The sequence below is a fragment of the Macrobrachium nipponense genome, chromosome 42 (genome assembly GCF_015104395.2).
Source record: "Macrobrachium nipponense isolate FS-2020 chromosome 42, ASM1510439v2, whole genome shotgun sequence".
NCBI classification, from domain to species: domain Eukaryota; kingdom Metazoa; phylum Arthropoda; class Malacostraca; order Decapoda; family Palaemonidae; genus Macrobrachium; species Macrobrachium nipponense.
In genome coordinates, this window is record NC_061103.1 from 16,909,824 (window position 1) to 16,933,574 (window position 23,751).

General features: G+C 41.1%; 1 protein-coding gene across 1 annotated transcript in view; it reads left to right on the plus strand.

Moving 5' to 3' along the window:
• Nucleotides 1-9,794, plus strand: part of LOC135213280 (uncharacterized) — a 98,820-nt gene extending 89,026 nt beyond the window's left edge. The window contains exon 11 of the mRNA XM_064247261.1: nucleotides 9,580-9,794. Coding sequence (XP_064103331.1) covers nucleotides 9,580-9,794 — 215 coding nt within the window. The remainder of the gene's footprint in view (nucleotides 1-9,579) is intronic.
• The last annotated feature ends 13,957 nt before the right edge of the window (nucleotides 9,795-23,751 follow it).

Sequence of the window (23,751 nt, forward strand, 5' to 3'; positions counted from 1 at the left end):
TCCAAGCCTGCTGGTTCTGCCAGCGAGCGAGGAGGGAGCGTCAGGTCTGCCTCTCCCGTACCTTCAACCTCCTCGGGTTACACCGGGAGGAGAGAGGTATTGAGGAGTGATCGTGAGGGGTGCGCCCCTCATGATCCCACCACGACGCCCTACGTGCCATGCACGGTTCTTGGACCGGCCAGGACGTATGCGCAAGTGGATGGAAAAGACCGAGAGGGCTGTCGCTTCTCCGTTCCCCCTTCTTAGGAGGAAGGTTCTCGGAATATGCTCTTGTTCGAAGGGCTTAACGGCCCTACTCTGCAAGATGCTGTGACTTCCGAGATCCAGAGGAACTTTGCCGAGGTTATGGCGCTGATTCTTCAGCACAACGACCTCGGGAAAGGATCGCCGCTCCCACCAGCAGAGCCACGTCTCGGCTCGAGTCGTTTTGGGGCCCGAGAGGGAACCCAAATCGACGGTGGGTCTCTGCCGCGATCGGAGCTTGCCGACTGTGTTGAACCAGGTAGTCTCTCGTCTCCGCCGACAAGAAGGCTCTCTCAGTTATGGCCGGTCGAACAAACTACTTCACCTCCTCTACTGCGACAGAGGCGTTTCTACGTGTCTTCGGACACCGTATTTGAATACCCCTTCGGTCCTCCTGAGAGGTTTCGACCTCGACGAGGACTGACCTTACAGACCTTACAGACCTTACAGTTCGTTCGGGTTGCCCCAGGTCCCTCAATGTGAGGCGCCTCTAATGTCTACCAGAGAGTTTGCTAGTACATCTTCCGGTATATTTTGCATCTTCCAATCTTGGATGGTCTGGGATGCAGTTTAGATATTTGTCGAGCTTATTCTTAAACACATCTACGCTCACTCCTGATATATTCCTCAGATGAGCTGGCAACGCATTGAATAGACGCTGCATTATCGATGCTGGTGCGTAGGGGATTAATGTTCTGTGTGCTTTTCTATTTTTTCCTGGTATAGTTTTGGGCACTATTAATCTACCTCTGCTTCTCTTTCTGATATTTTTAGTTCCATGATATTTTCTGTTATTCCTTCTATCTGTTCCATGCCTGAATTATCATGTAGCGTTCTCTTCTCCTTTCTAGACTATATAATTTAAGGATTGTAGTCTTTCCCAGTAGTCTAGATCCTTAACTTCTTCTATTCTAGCTGTAAAGGACCTTTGTACACTCTCTATTTGTGCAATATCCTTTTGATAGTGTGGGTACCATATCATATTGCAATATTCAAGTGGACTACGAACATATGTTTTATAAAGCATAATCATGTGTTCAGCTTTTCTTGTTTTGAAGTGCCGTAACAACATTCCCATTTTTGCTTTACATTTTGCCAACAGAAATGGCAGGTATTTGATCATTGCATAACATGTTCCTATTCATCATCACACCAACCGGTCTTTAACTGCTTCCATTATTTGTGATTGCTTCATTATTAGGTCCCCTATATGCATATAGCTTTCCTTCTCTGTCTCCATAATTTATTGATTCAAATTTATCAGAGTTAAATACCATCCTATTTACCTCGCAATCATATACTTTGTTAAGGTCTCTTTGTAGAGCGTTCCTATCTTCATCACAAGTAATTTTCTTCTACTTATTCTGTGTCATCAGCGAAACTACTCACTACTGAATCCTTAACATTACTGTCTATGTCTTCAATCATAATAACAAACAATATTGCAGCTAGCACCGTACCTTGTGGCACACCGGATATTACCTTGGTTTCATCCGATTTCTCATCGTTTGCAATAACTATCTGTTTCTGTTGTGTAAAAATTCTTTTAACCATCTTCCTACTTTATCTACGATATTGTGTTTTCTAATTTTCTTTGCTAATATATTATGGTCTACTTTGTCAAAAAGCTTTGCAAAGTCTAGATAAACCACATCTGTTTCATTTCGCTTTTCATATTTTTGAATATGTTCTCACGGTGGACTAACAGTTGGGTTTGTGTACTTTTTCCGGGTACGAAACCGTGTTGTCCTATATTAAACAAATTATTTTTTATCAAATGTTTCATAATATTTTTCTTCATACCCTTTCATACACTTCATAATATGTGATGTTAGACTCACAGGCCTATAATTACTTGCCTCTAGTCTTGATCCACTTTTGAAAGTAGGGGTGATATATGCTAATTTTGTGCTCATCATAAATCTTGCCTGTATCTACACTTTGTCTTAATAATATTGCAAGTGGCTTTGCGATAGAATGAACTACTTTCTTTCAACAAAATAGGCAGGGACTCCATCCGGCCCTGCAGCAGCTCCATTTTTAATTTCATTAATTGCCTGCACTATCAGCTTCATTAATTTCTATGTCAGCTAAATATTCACTATTTTCGTCCCTTACTTCTATATCATTATCTTCATTATCTATTCTAGGGGGTGAATTCTCTCTTATATCGTTCTGCCAGTATGTTGCAAATTTCCTTTTTTTCATTCGTTAATCTCCCTTCAATTCTCAGAGGGCCTATTTCTATTCTTCTTTTATTCATCTTCTTCGCATATGAGTATAATATGTTTGGGGTTTTGCTTGATTTAATAGGGTTTTTTTCTTCCAAGTCCCGTTTTTCATTTTCTTTGATTGTATAAATCTTTTGTTCTGCATTTTCTATCTTACTTTTTAGTTCTATAACTTTCCATGCATTTTTTTCTTTTGCAAGACCTTTTTTCCACTTTCTGATTTTCTGGAACAAGATCCTTCTGTCTCTTGGTATGCATGAATGATGTTTACTTTTCTTCTTCGGTATATATTTATCCACTATTTTCTCCAATATTTTATATAATATCTCCGTATTTACCCTTATGTCATCACTTACGAACAAAATGTTATCCCAATCTTTGTTTAATTCTTCATTAATTTCTGACCATTTATATTTTTACTGTAGAAGTTGTATTTTCCATATCCTTCCCACTTTTTCATTTCTGCTTATCTCTATTTTCACTTGCTTTGGAATGAACTGTTAATTCTATGACATTATGATCTGAAATACTCGCATTATAAACACTATTATTTCTCTTTAACATAATTCATCTCGTTCACAAATACTAGGTACTAAAGTATTTTCCTTTCTTGTTGGCAGGTGATTTATTTGTTGAATGTTGTATTCTAGTAGCATATCTAATAGCTTTTCAAATTGCCTCTTATCTTCTGCACTACTATTACTCTCTTTTTTATATGTATAAGTACAACCACAGTCTCCTATTCGTTCTTTCCATTCTACGAAAGGAAAGTTGAAGTCACCATAGGAGAAATAGTCCAGTCCTTGTGATTTCTACATATATCATCCAATTTTCAATTATTAAGTCAAACTCTTTAGTATTAGGAGGTCTATATATTACTATGTTCATCAATTTTTCAGATTCAAATTCTACCGCTATAGTTTCACATTCTGAGTTACTATATTTCTCATATTTTTATTTTTTTTCCTTGTTTTTTGTCTTTCCCATATATTGCGGTTCCCCCTTGATTCCTATTTTTTCTATCTGATCTATAAGTTGGAACCCTTTTATTTGATCATCATTCCCAGTCTCTTGGGAATACCAGGTTTCACTTATATTCATTATATCTATTTTCTTTTCATTTTGGGTTATTGTTCTTCTAAGTACTCTATTTTTCTTTTTGAGTTACTCGTAACTAAACCCTGCGCATTCATCACTATGATGGTTTGCGTGGTTTTCTCCTTCATTTAATATTGGTAGTAATAAGGATTGTTTTTCCCATGTCTCTTTCCTGTTCTGCGTATGTTGTTCTTTTTTCATTTCCAGAAATTCTGACATTAAAAAATCCAACTTTTCCATAATATTTGATCTTCCTTCATCATAATTATTCATTTTGTGTCTGAATCTGCAATTTTCTCCGTTTCTGCAATATACCTCTTGCATAATAAATACAGTTATTATCTCTTGAGTAGAATTTCGGAGCTGATGCTTTGAAATTTTTTGCTGACACCTCTGCATATCTCATTGGTGGTTTGCTTTTCTCTTTTACCTGATATTCTTGATTTCTCTCTTTATTTGTTTCTTTCTTATTTTGGATTTTATTACTTGGTTGGTTATTTATTAGATTATGAAGTCATGGCTACAGGGTGCATATATTTGCATTTTTTTGTCGAACTTACATCCTTTTCCTTCTTTTAGGTTTTTACATATTTTTTTGGATGCAGATCTCTGCAATCATCCCCATAGCCATCTAAGTATGCACATTTACCATATATTTCATAGTTTTTACATACCTTAGGATGTTTGTAGTAACATCTTTCTCCAAATCTGCAATTCCCTCTTTTCAAAAGGTTGCAGATTTTGTCTTTCTTGTCTATTTTTCCTCTTTCCCGTCATTGTGTAGATCTGGGTAGAGCCTCTTCGGGGATTTGCTTTTCTGTTGTCATATCGTAATTTATTTCTTCGTAGGTATGCTGCTTTATTGCCTCATATGTATTATCAATGAGTATCTCTGCATCCATACTTTTATCTTGTTCTTTGTTTTCCTTATTTTTTCTGTCATTTCATTTTTGTTTACTTCTCTTCCGTTTTTCCTCTCTTCTTCTTTTTTCTTCTTCTTCTTCCTCTTCCTTCTTCTTCATCCTCAACTATTTGTACATTCAATCTTGATTTAATAACATTGTCTATCCATGATAGACATGTTGAACAAAAAATTCTTGTATCTTTTCTCAAATCTTGCATTACCTCAGCACACTGGTATGGGTCGGAATGTTGCATGCAGCACATTTTCTGATTAGGTTTTGTGGATTGACTATGCTATACCAAACCTTACACAGTTTGCATGCTTTTGGCATTCTTTTTCCTAATGCATCAATTAGGATATTCACAGATTCACCTTATTCATTTTCTTTGTCGGAATATGTTGGTTTATGTATATTTTCTTTATGAGTCTCTTGACCACTTGGATTTTATTTGGAACTTCTTCAATTATTTTCAAGATGTTTTCATTAGATTTGTTCCAGTTTGAAGGATTATATCCTTCTAATATATCTATGAATGCTTTTGTATCTTTTTTGGTTAGGACTGTTGCTGATTTCATAGATGAGAAATGCCAGTTCCCTTCCTGCTACCTCATCGTATTGCGAATCCGCCAAGCAAGCTAAATTACGCCACCTTTTTTTTCCCGCAGTTGGAACTTACTGCCATCTTGTTCTGATTTCAGTATTACACTTGTTAAACTAACTTAGAAGAACGCTTTATGCCTACTATTTTCACACTAATCTTATCACCGATAGTTCACGAACACTTCTAGATATTTCTCAAATTCCGAGTCGTAATGTTAAACTTGTGATATCTGTTGATTAATCTGACTTCACGCGGGTACGTCTCACCAAGCAAGATGGACGGCTCTCTCCTGTCAGGTGTCGATCAGCCCCACCCAGACGACGTTCACAGTGGCAGCAGACCCTTACCTACAGTATGAGTTCGTAACCCTCCTCGGGAAAACGTTTCTCCTGACGATACGTTTTCCCAGGCTCCGAGAGGCCATCGCCGTAAGGCGATGGCTGCTCCTTTTCTTCTCCAACTGCTAGTTCCGCTGGGAAGGCGATGCCAGTATCCAATTCCTCCCCCCATTCCCTCTCTCCTTACGGCTACGAGGGAAAGGGGAGGGATCCTACAGAGATTTCTCTGTAAGATCCCACGTTAGGGGCTGCGCTACCGGGGGGGACCTTCGGGTCCTACCTGACGTAAGCCCCGTCGTTGAGGAGGTATCCTGCCCCTTCTCGATTTCTACGGGAATCGATCGAGAGGACCACCAGCCGATATCGTTTGACGAATTCGATGGGGGTTTCGCAGAGTGCTTAGAATTCTACGGAATTTCTAGCGCACTCAGAGTGTTCGAGTTTTTTACGATCTCCAACACTTAGGCGAGACCACGGTCCAAAGTGAGCGAGAATCCCCGATAATTGTTACACGATATCGGGAACCTCGCTTATGCCCGAATTCCTGTAATTTCTAGCATTTGGAAGAAGACTGCTGCTGAAAGAAGAGTATCTCACAGTAGGCGATTAACTGGAATAGAGAAGAACGGAAAGGGGAACTTCCAGTTTGGCTTGAACTATCGTCTTCGGTATTCTGTTCACCATTGAAGCTTTCCTTTGGGAAAGACTTCTCCTTCACTCTCTTGACTAGAGAACGAAGGCGTCGATGTCCAATCCTTATTCTCATTCCTCGAGGGGAAAAGAATTTAGGATGGAGGTCGTGTACAGACCTACAAATATACTACGTATATTACCCTCGCGACATGATTCTTTAACAGTGAATTGCCCGGGGGGAGGCGCATACCGTAGTTAACTCTATGGTTTGTGACCGAGACGAATTGTATCTTAATGAACTGCAACTCGGGTTGCCTGCAACCTCCCAGCAGTTATCAGTTTCGATTTTAAATACTTGGTATTGTGATGACAACACCAAATCAGCTTTTGTATTTTACCGAAATCCGTTTCGTTTAAATAATAAATTGCTCGAGCGTATTCTTTATGCTCGATGGTTCTAGCCGAACGCATTCCTTCGTGGAATAATGGATTACCTGGCAACTCAGGATGACGAGTCACCGAGAGCTACTGCGTATTGAACTGCCAGTGCCTGATAGCAGCTCAGTATCAGCTAGGTCTCGGAGATGCACGGTCGGTTACGTCTCTCTCTCCCCTGGTTTGATTGACTACCGAACCGTATCTCTGCCCAACAATCATGGACTTAGGTCTCTGATTAACGGGATTCTCGAAATAATGAAGGACCATCTACTGCTGGGTACGCTCGACTTGTTTATCGCTTCGACATTGCGAGAATTTTTCAACAGAGATAGTCTCTTGGACTCTTTCATCTTTCTGTTTACCGCACGGTAACAGAAGTCTGTACTAGTCTCCCGCTGCATCGCACCGCGATAATGCGAATGATTTTTGCAGACATCTGAGTTTGTCTTCAAAATATCTCGTATTCGTAGGTGTGCAATTATTCATTGCTCGCCCCGAATTAACAGATGTGTCAGAAGACATCGCCTACTCTCCGACCTGACAGCTCTACTTCCAAATGTTCAGCCCATGAGAAGCAGTTCTTCAGGCAGTATTCCCTGTCTCTTCATTACTGAAAAGCGCTCCGCTTTTATTGCAACTACGATCCTCACCGGACAGCAATGAATAGCGGTTAGCGTTCTCAGTTCGTTGTAGCACAGGTTCAGAATCTTGAGAATCCTTCTCTCGGTTCAGCTGTGAAGACGTAGGTTGCTTTTCTGTACACCTTCGTCTTCAACGACACATAGTGTTGTTTCTCCTTAGCCGAGAATCAACTATACTATGAGATATCTTGCATCAGGGACCTCGGTCTCTAGAAGGCAATTGACTTTCGCCTGTTGGGCACATGCCTTAAGAGAATCATCACCTCGCCTTCTGGCATCGGTGACGAACAAATTATTTGTTTAATCTCTTGGCATAACCCTTTTAAGGCGAAGGTCACGTGACTTGCTCGGTGCTTGGACAACTTGCCTCCTACCGAACGCAGTCAGTCGGCAGCTGTCAGAGCGCCAAGTCAGTTACGAACTTCGCTGTGGACTTAGTTGGGTTGTTCCATAACAGTCTTTTCTTCGTCCTAACGGCTTGTCACAGTACCCATACCATCAGACACCCACCATTGAGTGTCGGTGTCCTATCCCAACTAACCGAAGAAGAACCTTCACTGCATGGGGATAGGAGAATGTGAGACACTTCGCTGCAGACGGATAGACCAGTATGGGTACAGGACATCACCGAAGTCGAGAAGAGGGATAGGTCATACGACCATTCCTTTCTTTTCCTCTGAGGTAATTGCATGACTTTTCCTGCGAAGTCAAGCATCCAGGGGATGGGGATTCGTGACGCTCGATTTCGTACCGACTTCGTAGCGAAGACTCAGAACCCTTCGGTTCCTGACGATCGGTTAGAGTCCTTCACAATCCCTCCCTAATGGACTTCACCGCCTTCGATGCGAAGGAGATGCTGCTTTGTCCTGTGAAGCGCGACCCCGGCCGCGCTTTCTGAAGAAACTCGACATCCCAGGCTGAGTGTTGAAGACTCTTCGTCAGCACCAAGATGACCTAGAAGTACACTCCTCGAGTTTACACAGAACTTCTCCGTGGCGCAGGTACTGAAGGCAGGGGTCTGGTACAACCAGACCACTGGCACCTCCTTCTACCTTTTGGATATTGCCCACAGGTCCTTGGATCATTTTCCTTGGGACCCACCCGTGGTGGCTGCTCAACACGTTGTGTAGGCTAACCAGACCCTAGCAAGGCTGAACAGCATCGAGTCCTGGTGTGACTGTAAGAATAGATAAGTGAATGAGAAAGTGACTGGCTTCTCTCCTATCTTTTTCTTTTTTCCTCCCCTCTACCTGTTGGGTAGAGGGATAACTGTCATCACCTTGCTTGCGGATAAGGACGAGATGCCGGTGAGCTACTCGACAGAGCCCCATCCTATCCCTTTCACTAGGGATGGGAGCGAATATCCACCACTTCCTCCTACAAGGGGGGGGAAGTGGATGCCAACAAGAGCAAAAACCATAACTTTGTTTGCCTCTTGCAAATAGGAACTTGTTCTTGTTTGCTGTACGAAGAGATACGCTTGCCTCTCTCTTAGTACTTGGTCCAGAGGTCTGACCATTGATCCTGCGGTGCACACCCCGATCAATCGGACAGAGGCTTGGATCCCTCCCTCGCTCTTACGACCAGGGAGGCATTCCAAGGTTGGGCGAACACCAGTCTGTTCACAAAAGACTCAGATTCCTCCCACCAAGAAGTGAGTCTTCCTATTGTAAAAGGACCGAAGGTTTGTATGCCGTGTCGGAACAAATGACAATTTGTCCAAAATTGCATTTTTCCTAACTATACAAACCTGAGGTCCTTTTACACATAGTCCCACCTCATGCCACCCCTCACTCTGCAGTTTTTGCTTGGGCCAAAAGCAAAAGTGATTTGTTTACCTCCCAGTCGCGCGCGCGCGCCTGTCGGACAAGCAGTTAACTACCGAACCCCTTGTTCGAAAGCTTACGACCTATCCAGCTGCTGCTAGTACCTTCCTATTGTAAAAGGACCTCAGGTTTGTATAGTTAGGAAAAATGCAATTTTGGACAAATTGTCATTTTTGGACAGACCACTCTCACTGATTGAGGGTTTGTATCTTACTTCTCTTATGATTCCATGTCATTTACTTCATCTATTCCCCAGCTTGTGTGGTTAGTTGGGATGTCTAGGTAGAAGTTGTATAAATATTTGTTTGAATGAATGAACATTTTTTAGACATTTGTAATTTCTTTGCATATAAACCATTGCTTTGTGTAATTTCTTTGCATATAAACTATTGTTTTGTGTGGAAGCACTTACAACTAGGCCTTCTTGTCTGTCCTGTATATGAATGGGAAAAAGATCGTGCATGAGTGAAAGAAAAAGAAGTCTGTTGAGGATGTAGTAGTCTATCCCTACTTGGGAAATAGAAGTGTTTATCTTAGTGAAGGTACTAAAGAACGTGAATATTTTTGACAAAATTGTTATTATTTGTATATGGAACTTGAAATTTATTTTAAATTTATATTTCAGCTGGTACAAGTTACATGAAGGCAGCAAAGGAGTATAACATACCAAAGTCGGTTTTGTGGCGAAAATGTCAGAAAGACAATATATTTCCAAAGGAAAGTCAGCATTTTTACAGCTACAGTCAAGAAGATGTAATACGAGCCAAAGAGATGTTGTGTAATGGCCAGTCGCTAATTGAAATTGTCAAAGAAACTAAAGTAAGTAGCTGTGTTCTATAATATTGGTACTTCACCCAGATAAGCTTTTATTTCTTTCATTTTTTATTTTATTACTGGCAACTTGTTCTTGTATATAAAGGAGGAGTCATAGGTTCATTAATATTTCCCAGAAACAATGATGGGAAATGCTGTCACAGTATTTGATTAAACAATACAGTGTTCCCCTGCATTCATGGGGTATAGGTTACCAGACCCCCGGTGAATAGCTAGAACCCACGAATAGTTGAAACCCCTATAAAAATGTTTAAAACTGCCTATTTTGTTAGGTAAAACTTAAGAAAAACCCACTAAAAATGTTTATATCTTGATTTTTTAATAGTTTTATCACAAAAAGTGCATTTTATGATAAAATTGATTATAAAACCAAGAATATGTGGATATTTCTCATAGAAATACCACGAATAGGCGAATTTTCCACTAATAATGGGGATATATGTTCCAGAGAGAAATCCACAAATACGTGAGTCTGCAAATCCAGAGTCTGCGAATATGGGGGTTTACTGTACAGTAATTCATGTATACATGTATATAGTAGTACCATGTGTGTGGACTTTTTAGTCAAAGGTGAGGCCCAACGCCAATAACTGTGGTTGATGGCAGCAAGGGCATGTGGTTGTAAAAAGGGATTTTGACGAAGGAAAAATCTATTTCTGGGCAACGACCTGTGTCGCCCTGTGAAATGGTTCCTTTGATACTATTTCTGAAGACTAAATATTGCTATTCATCCTAGAGAAAAAAGAAACAATATAATGCCAAGATAAATGGCTCGCTCACTTCTTATAGAATGTCGGTATAGTAGGAGCGAGTGGAATCACTACAGAGGTCCCTTGCCATTTAGCTTCTTCTTTCGCACAAAACCCCGAAACTACGGAGGAGCCGTGTCTACAGCTCCCGGTCTACTACTACCGTGAGCGCCTCCGACGCCTGAGACGTCATTCCTGAAGATAGCCTCCAAGCTTGGGGTAAGCTGGGTGAGGATAATCTAACTACAGGGTGGGGTTTCACAGGGCGACACAGGTCGTTGCCCAGAAATAGATTTTTCCTTCGTCAAAATCCCTTTTCTGGGCTTGACCTGTGTCGGCCTGTGAAATAGTACCAGAGAATGCTAAACACCAAGCTTGAGGAACAGTACAGATAAATTAAGAAGGTAAAGTTAAACACTTGTAAGGTTAATAGTATAATAATCAACTAAAATTACAGTCTTACCCTAAGGGAAGTATAAGCCCTAAAACACGGGTTATCACTTAAAATTAGTTAGCCTAACAACAAACAATAACAAATAAAGGTTAGGCAAAGACAGGATATAAGTTGATATATACAAAAGAATGGAACTGAATCCAATTAGAATGATTGAACAAAAGCAAACTCAAGGTAACCCAATACATGGAGGCAACTAACTAAGTAAGGGTAAGTGGGCAATGGGGGCAGGTAAGGGAAGGCTACAAGAAGTTATAGTAAAAATTAAGAATCATGGATGAAACTGTGTTTCCAGCTGCCACTGCTGGAAATTTGAGGCTTCTAAGGGTTTTAGGTAGTGCCGTTTGAAAACTGTCGGAGATTTCCAGCCTGTATACTTCTTGAGATCGTCAAAATTCATGTGTTGGAAATAATTAATAGATGTGGCCACCGCCCTCACATCGTGGGCCCGAGGAAAGGACTCTGGATTGGCCTGTTTAATGAAGTATAAAATTTGTTGCCTGATCCCTTTTAGGGTAATGTACCACCTTCCTTCCTAATGAACAATGGGCCTGAAGATTTCAGAGTTTGTTCTGCTTAGGTAGGCTCTTAATGAGTTGACAGGACAAAGGGAAATGTCTTGAGGTAGTGGTAGGATTTTCCACGAGGACCATCTGTCCTGTGGGTCTTCATTTGGCTAGAAAATGGCGATCTGGGAATAAGAGGACTTCCCCTGAGGGGAGGAACTCAATGTGGCCTGGTTCCCTTGATAAAGCTGACAGTTCTGATATTCTAGCTCCGGAGGCTAAACTTAATAAGTAATAGGGTTTTCTCAGGAGGGATATATAATTGCAAGAGTCATTGTTAATGTCCGAGGCCAGTTTGAGGACATCATTTAAGAACCAAGAGACTGATTTAGGTCTCGTTGATGGTCTTAATCTAGCACAAGCTTTTGGTATGGACGTAAAGTACGAATCCGTAAGGTCTATGCTAAAACCTAATTGGAAGATCTTTTTAAGAGCTGATTTGGTCGTAGTGATAGTGCTTGCTGCTAAGCCTTTCTCAAACAATGATCTGAAGAAAGTTATGGCTAGGTTCGTTGTCATGGACTTGAGAATTTGACAACTTAAGGAACTCTGCTAGTTTCTTGACACGATGAATCATATTGCCGGAGATAGATTCTCTTTTATCTGATTCCAAGAATGAGATATTCTGGGGATCAATTTCTGCATTCCTCATTGCTGCAAATTTCAGAAAATCCATAAAGTTAGGGTTTTCTGAATTCTGAGGAAGCGGACACAGTCTGAGTTTGCACTAACTGGGTTAGTTTGGGGTTGGGAATCCGTAGTGGTCGGAGTCTCAACTCTAGGAGTAGAGGGAACCAATTGCTCTTGGGCCAGTTGGGAGCTACTAGAGCTACTTGGCCTTTGAATGTCCTGAGTTTGTCTAAAACTTTCATGAGAAGGTTCACCGGAGGGAAGAGGTAAATATTCTTCCATTCGTTCAAATCGAGATCATTGCATCCGTAGCGTATGCTAGAGGATCGAGGTTGGGTGCCACGTAACAAGGGAGTTTGTGGTTTGACTCCGTGGCGAAGAGGTCTACTTGGAGTCCGGGGACTGTAGACTGATCCAATTGAATGAACTCCTGTCCAGTGTCCCCCCTCCGATTCCAACGGAGCGGAGCGCGATAGAGCGTCTGCTACTACGTTCTTGACTCCTGCCATGGTGAGTGGCTGACAGGTGCCATTTGTTTTTGCTTGCCAGAGAAAAGATGGCTATCATGACATGGTTTCAAGTGGCTTGACTTGGATCCGCCCCTGTTGATGCAGTGTAGTACTACTGCACTGTCCAGAACTAATTTGAAATGAGAGTTCTTGGGCGGACGGAGCCGTTTCAGTGTGAGGAATACTGCCATGGCCTCCAGTACATTGATATGTAGCTGGCAGGCGGAATGTTAACGACCAAGTTCCTTGAACTTTTTCGTACTGGGAGTATCCTCCCCACCCTGTTAGTGAGGCGTCTGTGTGGATCACTAATGATGGAGGGGGAAACTGTAGAGGAAGTTGCTTTGAAAGGTTCTTGGTTTCTTTTCCCGTCCAAGGGGCGGAGACGTTTTCCGTAAGAAATCCGCTTGGGATAGAGCTAGTTATTTGTCCCGTGATCTGCATTCGCTCTTGAGCGCCATACTCTGTTTATATCTTTGAGTTTGGCTCTGAGCAGAAAGTCTGTGACTGATGCAAACTGGAGTGAGCCCAGGATCCTCTCCTGGCACCTCCTGGATGTTTGTTGTCGTTTGAGAAATTGTTTTGTAGCTCTTGCAATTTCTTTCCTTTTCAACGACGGAATTGATAGAGTGTGAGATTGTAAGTCCCACTGAAGGCCTAACCACTGGAATCGAGATTCCGGTGTTAGTCTGGACTTGGTTTTGTTTTTTTTATTTGAAAACCTAAATGTTCCAGGAATTTGATCACTCTGACCGTTGCTTCTTTGCATTCCTTTGGGGTTCTTTGCCCAAATAAGCCAATCGTCCAGATAAGCCACTAACATTATTCCCTGTTTCCTTAGCTCTTGCACTACTGCTTCCGCCAATTTTGGTGAAGATCCTGGGGGCTATGTTGAGGCCCGAATGGCATTACCTTGAAGGAGTAGGATCTGTTGCCTAGTTTGAAGCTAGGAATTGGACGGAAGTGTCTGGCTATGGGACATGATATAGGCATCTGTAAGATCTATAGAGGTTGTGACGGCCCCACAGGAAGTAAGGTCCGCACCTGCGAAACGGTCAGCATCCTGAACTTGTCGCAATGAATGAATAAGTTCAGATGGGACAAGTCTAAGATGATTCTTCGGTTTACAGAGTCTTTCTTTGGCACGCTGAACAAGCGTCCTTGAAATTTTAAATTGTTGACTCTTGAGACTACTCCTTTGAGAAGGAGGTCTTCGGTATACTCTACCAATTCCGTTGTTGGTGCTTGATAGAATCTGTTTGGTTGGAGGAGGGCCCCTCTAGCCAACTCCAAACCTAGTCCCTTTGTTACTATACTTTGAGCCCAAGGGCTGAACCCCCACCGCTGGCGGAAGAGGTACAGCCTCCCTCCTACCTTGGGACTCTCACTGTTGGTTTACCGAGGGGCGGCCACCTCTTGCTCCTCGGAAACCTCTTCCTCTGTTAGCAGCCCTGCCGGATCCTCTGAATCGAGAGGCACCTCTTGCTCTGCTGCCTCTCGCAAACCTATTGAAAGCCTGAAAGTTCTGGCTTTCTTAGTTGGAATTGTAGGCTGGCGAGACAGCAAAGGAAGTAGAGGGTTGAGATTGCTGGGACTGAGGGGTCAGAACAAGGTATTGTTGTTTGACCCTTCGACGATGGTTGCCCTTGTGATGCTGGACTGCCTGAACCAACGTTTGTTGAGAAGGCTGGAAGGGAGAGAACTTCCTTGGTTTCTTCTTCTTGTTCCCTTGGGTTTATGGAACCAGAAGAATTCCTGCCTCCGCCTTTGGCTACCAAGTCCCCTACCTGACTTTGAGGCACTGGTTAACCTTAGAAGCCTCATGAAGGACTTCTGCTACTACTGGTGCTGGAAAGAGTCCGTTCCCCAAATTGAGGAAGCAATCAGTTTATTCGGTTCATGGCGGATAGTAGCTTCCGCCAGAACGTGCTTCCTACAATTTCTCCTGGCTATGAGGAAGTCGTAAAGGTCACACTGCATGGTGTGCAGCAGACCTTTAGCCAAAACTTTAAATAACGGCTCTTGTTGGTATACAAGAGCCGTCATCTCCGCCATAGTCATGGAGGAAAGGGATCTCACGAGCCTAGTCCGGGCGTGCGTACTCCATCTGGATGAGAGAGTCCGACAACCTGGGGAGTCTCTCACTAATGAGAGAGGTGGCACAGTCCGCCTTTAGTTTTCCTACTGAGAAAGTAGGAACTGCCCCCTCGAAGTACGTCTCGGAGCCTGGGACTAAGAGAGAGATGGGTTCCGTCTCTCGTAGGTGAGGCAGGGGCTCGTCTTTCAGGGCGGCCTGAAAGGTTGCTTCCACTACCTTAAGGGTCAGTGGTAGCGGAGTCCCTTCCACCGGAGTAAAAATGGTGAAAGGACTCCTAAAGGCTGTGATGCGGGTGTTTTCACACCCCCATTCTTCCAGACTTCTCATTAGAGTCTGCTTGTGCTGTGCCCTCGGAAGGATCACTGTTTCCACCCTTGGGACCTTGTCCTCTCTCATCATCGCTGCTTCCGTTAGTCGGACGTAGCCAATGAATGGTGGTTGAAGGTCTCTGGGGTGGAACTCGAAGTCCTCACGCCTTCTGAGTTCTTATGCCTTCGATTGTCAACATTCCGTTGACAAACGGGGCATACGAAGCGATCCTCCAAGGTTTGGCCGCCTTGAATTCCGGCAGTTGGCTGGAATCTGGCATTGGAAGAGGAGAAGGTGGCACAGATAGAGGGGAAACCTGCCGCAATCGAGGTTTGGATCCCGGCGATGCATTCTCCTGAGTGGCCAGCCGTTCCGCCAGCGATGGATCGACTGGCCGGAAGACGTAACAGAACTGGAGAGCTGGGAGAGCACCGAGCCAACCTTGTTGTCAACCAAGGCCCCTACATCACGATCACTCCCACCTGCTCCAGAATGTTAGCCGAAAAGGATTCGGGATCAAAAAGAGGACTTGAGCCCGATCCTTACGTGATCTATGTTTGGGGGACCTCGACGCAGAGGAAGAGGCCTCCCTTGACCTACCTAACTGATCCGGGGTGGTGAGCCGGAGTTACAGTGTCTGTCAGGATGACCGATTTCTTGGGGAGAGACTTTTTAAGTTTCTCCCTCGGTCATCTTAGCCTTGGGGATCACTGAAGTAGCCTTAGGACGGACAGACCGCTGCTCTTCAGTGAAGCCCCGGAAAGAAGTGGAAGTAGAAGGATCAGTAGAAGGTGATGGAGAAAGGGAATTCAGGAAAGGGCCCTGAGAACCCACAGAAGCTGCCCCTACTACACCCTTACCTGTACCCATGGAGTCAATAGCCATGGGTTCAACGTCGAGGTTCATTGCCGCAACGTCTTCTGCAACGTCCTCTGGGAAATCCCCCTCCTGTAGGGAGATCATGACTTGAAGGTCGGCCAGCAAAGGGCGGCGCTATCGGGTCCACCATGATCCCTTCTTGGCTCCTGGGGAATACTAGGTCCGCCATATCCTGGGTAAGAATGTAGGGTTTGGGGCGGCCCTTAGAATTCCGGCCAAAACCCCCTACCCAAGCTTTGAGAGTCGACAAAGCTTTCTTCTTTTCTTCATCAGAACCCTGTAAAAAAGGGTCTAGAGTTAGGGAGAGGATAGGGGAGGAATGTCTGTTGTGTTGAGATTATATGAATATGTGTCTCATATGTGAAAGGTATAATATAACAACAAGTATTCCAGGTGACGAATGAATGAAGAAAGTGCTAAGAAACTTACTACTAGTGAGGCATCTCCTACTAGCAAGTAGCAGGTTTGGCAAGCTTCATGATGCCAAACGATAAAATCCTCCACTTTCACTGCACATCCTGCATGAGACCGGCATACTATATGGCCGCACTGGTCTTGGAGGATGGCATTACACCCAATCTCCTGGCACAACATCTGTAAGTCAAAGGATACATGAGTACCAATGACAACCTCCGGTGGTATAATATGCAAACTATCCGTGGGTGCCGGAGTAGGACACGGATAGATCTACGTATGAATATTACGTAGAAAAGTTACGAGGGGGGGAAGAAAGTCTCTGCCTCCGCCTAAGCTCACTTGTCAAATGACTAAAAATAGACTCCGTAGGGCCCGGAGTTCTCCGTATGGCCCGGAGTTAATTAATATTGAGTGAGCAATGTCAAACTTCTAACGAAGCAAGGGATAGTACGAGAGGCGGAAATAAAAAACCCCCCGGAGTAACGCAAAAGATTCTAAACATTAAATAACACAAAATAAAACAAAATAAAAACCCATTATATCAGTAAGTGCTCGTGTGAACTATCCTAAGTGGATAGGAAACCCAGTGGTTCCTTCCCCCCTCTCTATGTTCGGTAGCGGCGGATAGACACCTGCCGGACTGAACTGGGGGGGAAAGGGTAGGGAAGAACGTGGGGTAGGGGAGCCCTCCCCCTGAGCGGCCAGTTAAGGACGGAGAAGAAGGGGGGAGGAGGTCCTGAGCCCCCGAGGCACGTGACGAGAGAGAATACCAGTAGGGGAGGGGAGATCCCCACCAGTCCCGTGAGTCACCCCCTCTCATGCAGACTCGGACGCTAGCTGTGGAGAAACAAGTCATCACCCATCGACGTGGATGGCAATGTATGGAGGGGGGGAATGGGGGGACGGGAGGGGGACCCCGTAACCGGGTGGCTCACCGGTGATCAACCGGTGGTCTTCCCAGCCAGGTGAAAGACACGAGGTGGGGAAGAACCGTCGGAACAACATCAATATCACTGATATAAATAGGATTACTTATAATAATCAATCAAATAAAATTAAAGCGATATCTTAAAGCTAGACTAACACGGGGAAACACGAAGCTAAGCAAACAGAAAATTAGGCTAATCGCCGATCGAAGAAAGGGGTATGTTAGCTAATTTAACCTCTAGTTCAGAAAACGGGGGGCCAGGCTAATCACCAATCGACAATTGGGGTATGAAAACCTAACTTAACGGTAAAATAAATGATAACAGGGAAGCTAATCGCCATACCGAAGCATGGTGTATGTTAGCCAACCTAGTACCTATAATATTATTAATGGTAATCAGGAACTAGAGAAGGAAAGAGAGAACATCAGAATAATTAAGATGATATGACTCTCAATCGTGACTGATAAAACTCCTAACAATGTAAGGCGTAGCTAGACTAAGGTCCGAAACGTGCGGTCGGAGCGTGCCCCGTGGAGGCCTAACTAAAAACTAACTACATAAAGATATGGAGACTATGTATAAGTAACCATATCTAAAGTACTGAGAAAAAGGGAAATCTCTAACGGTATGGAAGACCGAAAGAGATAACCCGTACCGCCATGCGGTCGAGGGGCATACCGGCCGATAAGGCTCCGAATATGTATAAAACACGAAGATCATCATAAAATGAGATCAGTAACCCCAAACAGTACTTAACTTAGAAGCAGAAGCTGAAGACATCTTGAAAATAAAAGATAATCCAAAATAGAGCGAAACACAGCACCGAAAAAATTTTTAACGTTTGGTGTAGCTCGCGCTATCGAAAGGAATGACGTCTCAGGCGTCGGAGGCGCTCACGGTAGTAGTAGACCGGGAGCTGTAGCACGGCTCCTCCGTAGTTCGGGGTTTTGTCGAAGGAAGAAGCTAAATGGCAAGGGACCTCTGGTAGTGATTCCACTCGCTCCTTACTATACCGACACTTCTATAAGAAGTGAGCGAGCCATTTATCTTGGCATTATATTGTTTCTTTTTTCTCTAGGATGAATAGCAATATTTATTCTTCAGAAATAGTATCAAAGGAACCATTTCACAGGCCGACACAGGTCAAGCCCAGAAAACCCCTTTGCCAAACTATAAACCATACCTGATATAAGGAAAGGTGCATCAGGCAACTGACCCCTTAATGTAAGGATAACGGTGGGAAAGAAGATGTGTTATTCCCGATTCTGTTGATTTACAGATGATACTAATGGATAGATTTATATATGTAAGGTTACGTAAAAGACAAATACATACAAATATCATAATTAACATTTCTATACAACAGGTGGTCCCCGGCTATCGGTAAGGGTTCCATTCCTGGCCGGGTGCCAAAGCATAAATCGGCATTAAGCAAAGCATGAAGGGAGTAAAACATACTTATAGTGCTCTTCTGGTGCCTTATGGTGCAGTTAACCACTTATAAGTATGTTTTATTCCCTTAGACTTTCATGCTTCGCTTAATGGAGATTTTCGCTTTATGGCACACCATAGTGGACGGGTGGCTTATGGCACTTATGGCGTCAATAACCGAATGTGCCGCCATAAGACCTTATTTTTTAATGAATATTAAAACCCTCCCACTTCCCTGACGAAAAGACATGGGATTTGTAAGGGGTCATCATGCATCGACCAACAGAGAGGAACCGGCTTGGTTGGATTTTGGTTGTATGTAAACATTAGGATGGTGCATATGTGCATAACCACTTCTTGTGGGTTTTGACCAATAAGTGAACTGGGTTTTAACATTTGCTGAGGATAAGAGAAAGTGCTCTCTTATCCTGAGTCCATTTATACTCACTCTATCACATTATAATGTTTATCATTATGACTCAAAACCCGGCCACAAGACCAGCTTAAAGAGAACTCTTGACATTAGTCTGGTCACCTTGGAGCTCTGGAAAAGGGTAATCCTTGAGGAATCAATAACGACTATACCAAAAACAGGGTTTTCCTATGTCAAGACCTGTTTCTTATCAGTCCAGATTAAGATGTAGATCTCCAGTATTTTATTTAAATTATTCCATCCTGTAAAAAATGTAACTATGCACCCAGACCTTACATTTAGTCATTGACATCTATCACCGAAGTCACATTTCCTCCAGATCAAGGTTACTAACTTAACCCTTAAACGCCGACTGGACGTATTTTACGTCGACATTTTTTGTCTCTCGGGTGCCGACTGGACATATTTTACGTCGACATACAAAAGTTTTTTAAAAATTCATGGAAAAATACTTTTAGGCCTACCAAAGCCGAAAAACTCTTGAATCACGCGCCTTGGGGGATGCTGGGGAGTTCACGGGATCAAAGTGTTTTTGTTTGTTTCAATCGCTTTACGCAGGCCGCGCAAGCGCGAATTTCTTTATCTTGCCGCACTAAAAAGTATCTGTGACACATCTCGGCGGAAATTATTTTGTCACTTTGACATAATTTTTTTACCATTTTAAATTAGCCGTTACATGGAGTATTATATATGAAAATGTGCGCCTCCTTTTATGTAGAATACAACTAAAAAATACTCATGATTGTAGCTTTTATCAGTTTTGAGATATTTTCATATAAATAACGATAAGTGCCAAAATTTCAACCTCGGTCAACTTTTGACTCTACCGAAATGGTCGAAAAATGCAATTGTAAGCTAAAACTCTTATATTTTAGTAATATTCAATAATTTAACTTAATTTTGCAACTAATTGGAAGTCTCTAGCACAATATTTCGATTTATGGTGAATTTATGAAAAAACTTTTTCCTTACGTCCGCGCGGTAACTCTTCCGAAAAAAATCATACATACGATTGTGGTAATGTTTGCACCATTTTAAATTAGCCGTTATATAAAGTTTTATATATGAAAATGTGCGCAATTTCATGCATAATACAACTAAAAACAACCCTGGTTATAGCTTTTATCAATTTTTAAATATTTTCATATAAAAAAGATAAGTGACAAAATTTTCAACCTACGGTCAATTTGACTCTACCGAAATGGTCGAAAAAACGCAATTGTAAGCTAAAACGCTTATATTCTAGTAATATTCCATCATTTACCTTCATTTTGCAACAAATTGGAAGTCTCTAGCACAATATTTCGATTTATGGTGAATTTATGAAAAAAATATTTTCTTTACGTCCGTGCGGTAACTCTTCCGAAAAAAAATCATACGTGCGATTGTGGTAATGTTTGCACCATTTTAAATTAGCCGTTACATAACGTTTTATATATGAAAATGTGCACAATTTCATGTATAATACAACCAAAAATAGTTGAAGGTTGTAGCTTTTCTCATTTTCGAAAATTTGCATATAAATCACAATAAATAGAAAAAAAACCAGGTTTCGATCAACTTTGACTCTACCGAAATGGTCGAAAAACGCAATTGTAAGCTAAAACTCTTACAGTCTAGTAATATTTAGTCATTTATCTTCATCTTGAAACAAATTTGAAGTCTCTAGCAAATATTTAGATTTATGGTGAATTTTTAAAAAATCTTTCCTTCCCTCCGTGCGCGGATTCTTCGCCACAAATCTCCGAAATGCGTAAGTCCCATTCTCGGAATATTTGCTCCATTTCATATTAGGCATTTTATAGAGTTTTATATATGAAAATGTGTGCAATTCCATGTAGAATAAAACGAAAAATATTTGAAAGTTGTAGCTTTTCTTATTTCCGAAATAATTGCATATAAAAGAATATATATATAAAAAAATTCGACATTTGGTCAACTTTAACTCTTCAGATATGGTCGAAAACTGCATTTGTAAGCTGATATTCTTACAGTATAGTAATATTCAATCATTTGTCTTCATTTTGAAAGAAATTGGAAGTCTCTAGGACAATATTTAGATTTATGGTGAATTTTTGTTTTTGAAAAAAATATTTTGTTTACGTCCGCGCGTTACGAATTCATGCATTATTTTGTGATAATATTTTCTCTGTGTTTGCTTTTATATCGTTTTACAATGTGTTTTATATACCAAAATGATCGCGATTTAGTGTACATTACAACGAAAAAAAAAATAACTTGTTACCTTTAACCGTTTTGCGCACAGCGCGATTTGAATACAATTATATATGAAATTTCGTTTTTTTTTTTTTTTGCGCTATCATATATCGCATTATTATATCATTGATAATGATAAGTTTTTTCATTTTCTGATGGTTGCATACATAAACTTCAGGCAATGACAAAATAAGGAGCCAAAAATGAACTCTTAATCTTCAAAACTAAGCGCGCTGTGATTTTTTGAAAAAAAGAAAAAAATATTTTTCCGCTTCCGCGCTCGCTCTGAACGTCTCCGGCACACGGGAGACATTTTTTTTTTTTTACCGCTTCGGCGTTTAAGGGGTAATAAGGTAAGTAAATTGTTAGCTGAGTGGTTGGTGCTACAAGAGGTAATGTACTCTTTAGATTTCTGTGTATTTTTTATAACAATGGGAAGGGTAAATTAAACAGAAATAGCAGGGACTTTGATCTGCTTGATTATGAACCCTGTTGTTCCCATCTTTTTTTAATCTTCCCTATGAGGGAAATTTACATTATTTAACCCTCTTACGCCGAAGCGGTTTAAAAAAAAAATTGTCTCCGTGTGCAGGAGGTGTTTCAGAGTGAGAGAGGAAGCGGAAAAATATTTTTTTTCAAAAAAATCACAGCACGCTTAGTTTTCAAGATTAAGAGTTCATTTTTGGCTCCTTTTTTTGTCATTGGCTGAAGTTTAGTATGCAACCATCAGAAATGAAAAAAAAATTATCATTATCATATATAAATAATGCGATATATGATAGCGCAAAAACGAAATTTCATATATAATTGTATTCAAATCGCGCTGTGCGCAAAAACGGTCAAAGGTAACAAGTTACTTTTTTTTCGTTGTAATGTACACTAAATTGTGATCATTTTGGTATATAAACACATTGTAAAATGATAAAAGCAACACAGAGAAAATATTTATCAGAAAATAATGCATGAATTCGTAACGCGCGGACGTAAACAAATATTTTTTTTAAAAATTCACCATAAATCTAAATATTGACTAGAGACTTCCAATTTCTTTCAAAATGAAGACAAATGATTGAATATTACTATACTGTAAGAGTATTAGCTTACAATTGCAGTTTTCGACCATATCTGACGAGTTAAAGTTGACCGAATGTCGAATTTTTTTATATTATATTTTTTATATGCAATTATTTCGGAAATAAGAAAGCTACAACCTTCAAATATTTTTCGTTTTATTCTACATGAAATTGCACACATTTTCATATATAAAACTCTATAAAATGCTAATATGAAACGGAGCAAATATTCGAGAATGGGACGTACGCATTTCGGAGATTTGTGGCGAAGAATCCGCGCACGGAGGAAGGAAAGATTTTTAAAAATTCACCATAAATCCAAATATTTTGCTAGAGACTTCGAATTTGTTTCAAGATGAAGATAAATGACTGAATATTACTAGACTGTAAGAGTTTTAGCTTACAATTGCGTTTTTTCGACCATTTCGGTAGAGTCAAAGTTGACCGAACCTGGTTTTTTTTTCTATTTATCGTGATTTATATGCAAATATTTCGAAAATTAGAAAAGCTACAACCTTCAATTATTTTTTGTTGTATTCTACTGAAATTGCGCACATTTTCATATATACTTTATGTATGTAACGCTAATTTAAAATGGTGCAAACATTACCACAATCGCACGTATGATTTTTATTTTTTCGGAAGAGTTACCGTGCGGACGTAAAGAAAATGTTATTTTTTTCATAAATTCACCATAAACCGAAATATTGTGCTAGAGACTTCCAATTTGTTGCAAAATGAAGGTAAATGCTTGAATATTACTAAAATATAAGCGTTTTAGCTTACAATTGCGTTTTTCGACCATTTCGGTAGAGTCAAATTTGACCGAAGGTTGAAATTTTGGCAATTATCGTTATTTATATGAAAATATCTCAAAATTGATAAAAGCTACAACCATGGGTTGTTTTTAGCTGTATTGTGCATGAAATTGTGCACATTTCCATATATAAAACTTTATATAACGGCTAATTTTAAAATGGTGCAAAACATTACCACAATCGCATGTATGATTTTTTTCGGAAGAGTTACCGCGCGGACGAAGGAAAAAGTGTTTTTCATAAATTCACCATAAATCGAAATATTGTGCTAGAGACTTCCAATTAGTTGCAAAATTTCGGTAGAGTCAAAGTTGACCGAAGGTTGAAATTTTGGCAATTATCGTTATTTATATGAAAATATCTCAAAACTGATAAAAGCTACAATCATGAGTATTTTATTGTTGTATTCTACATAAAAATGCGCACATTTTCATATATAATACTTCATGTA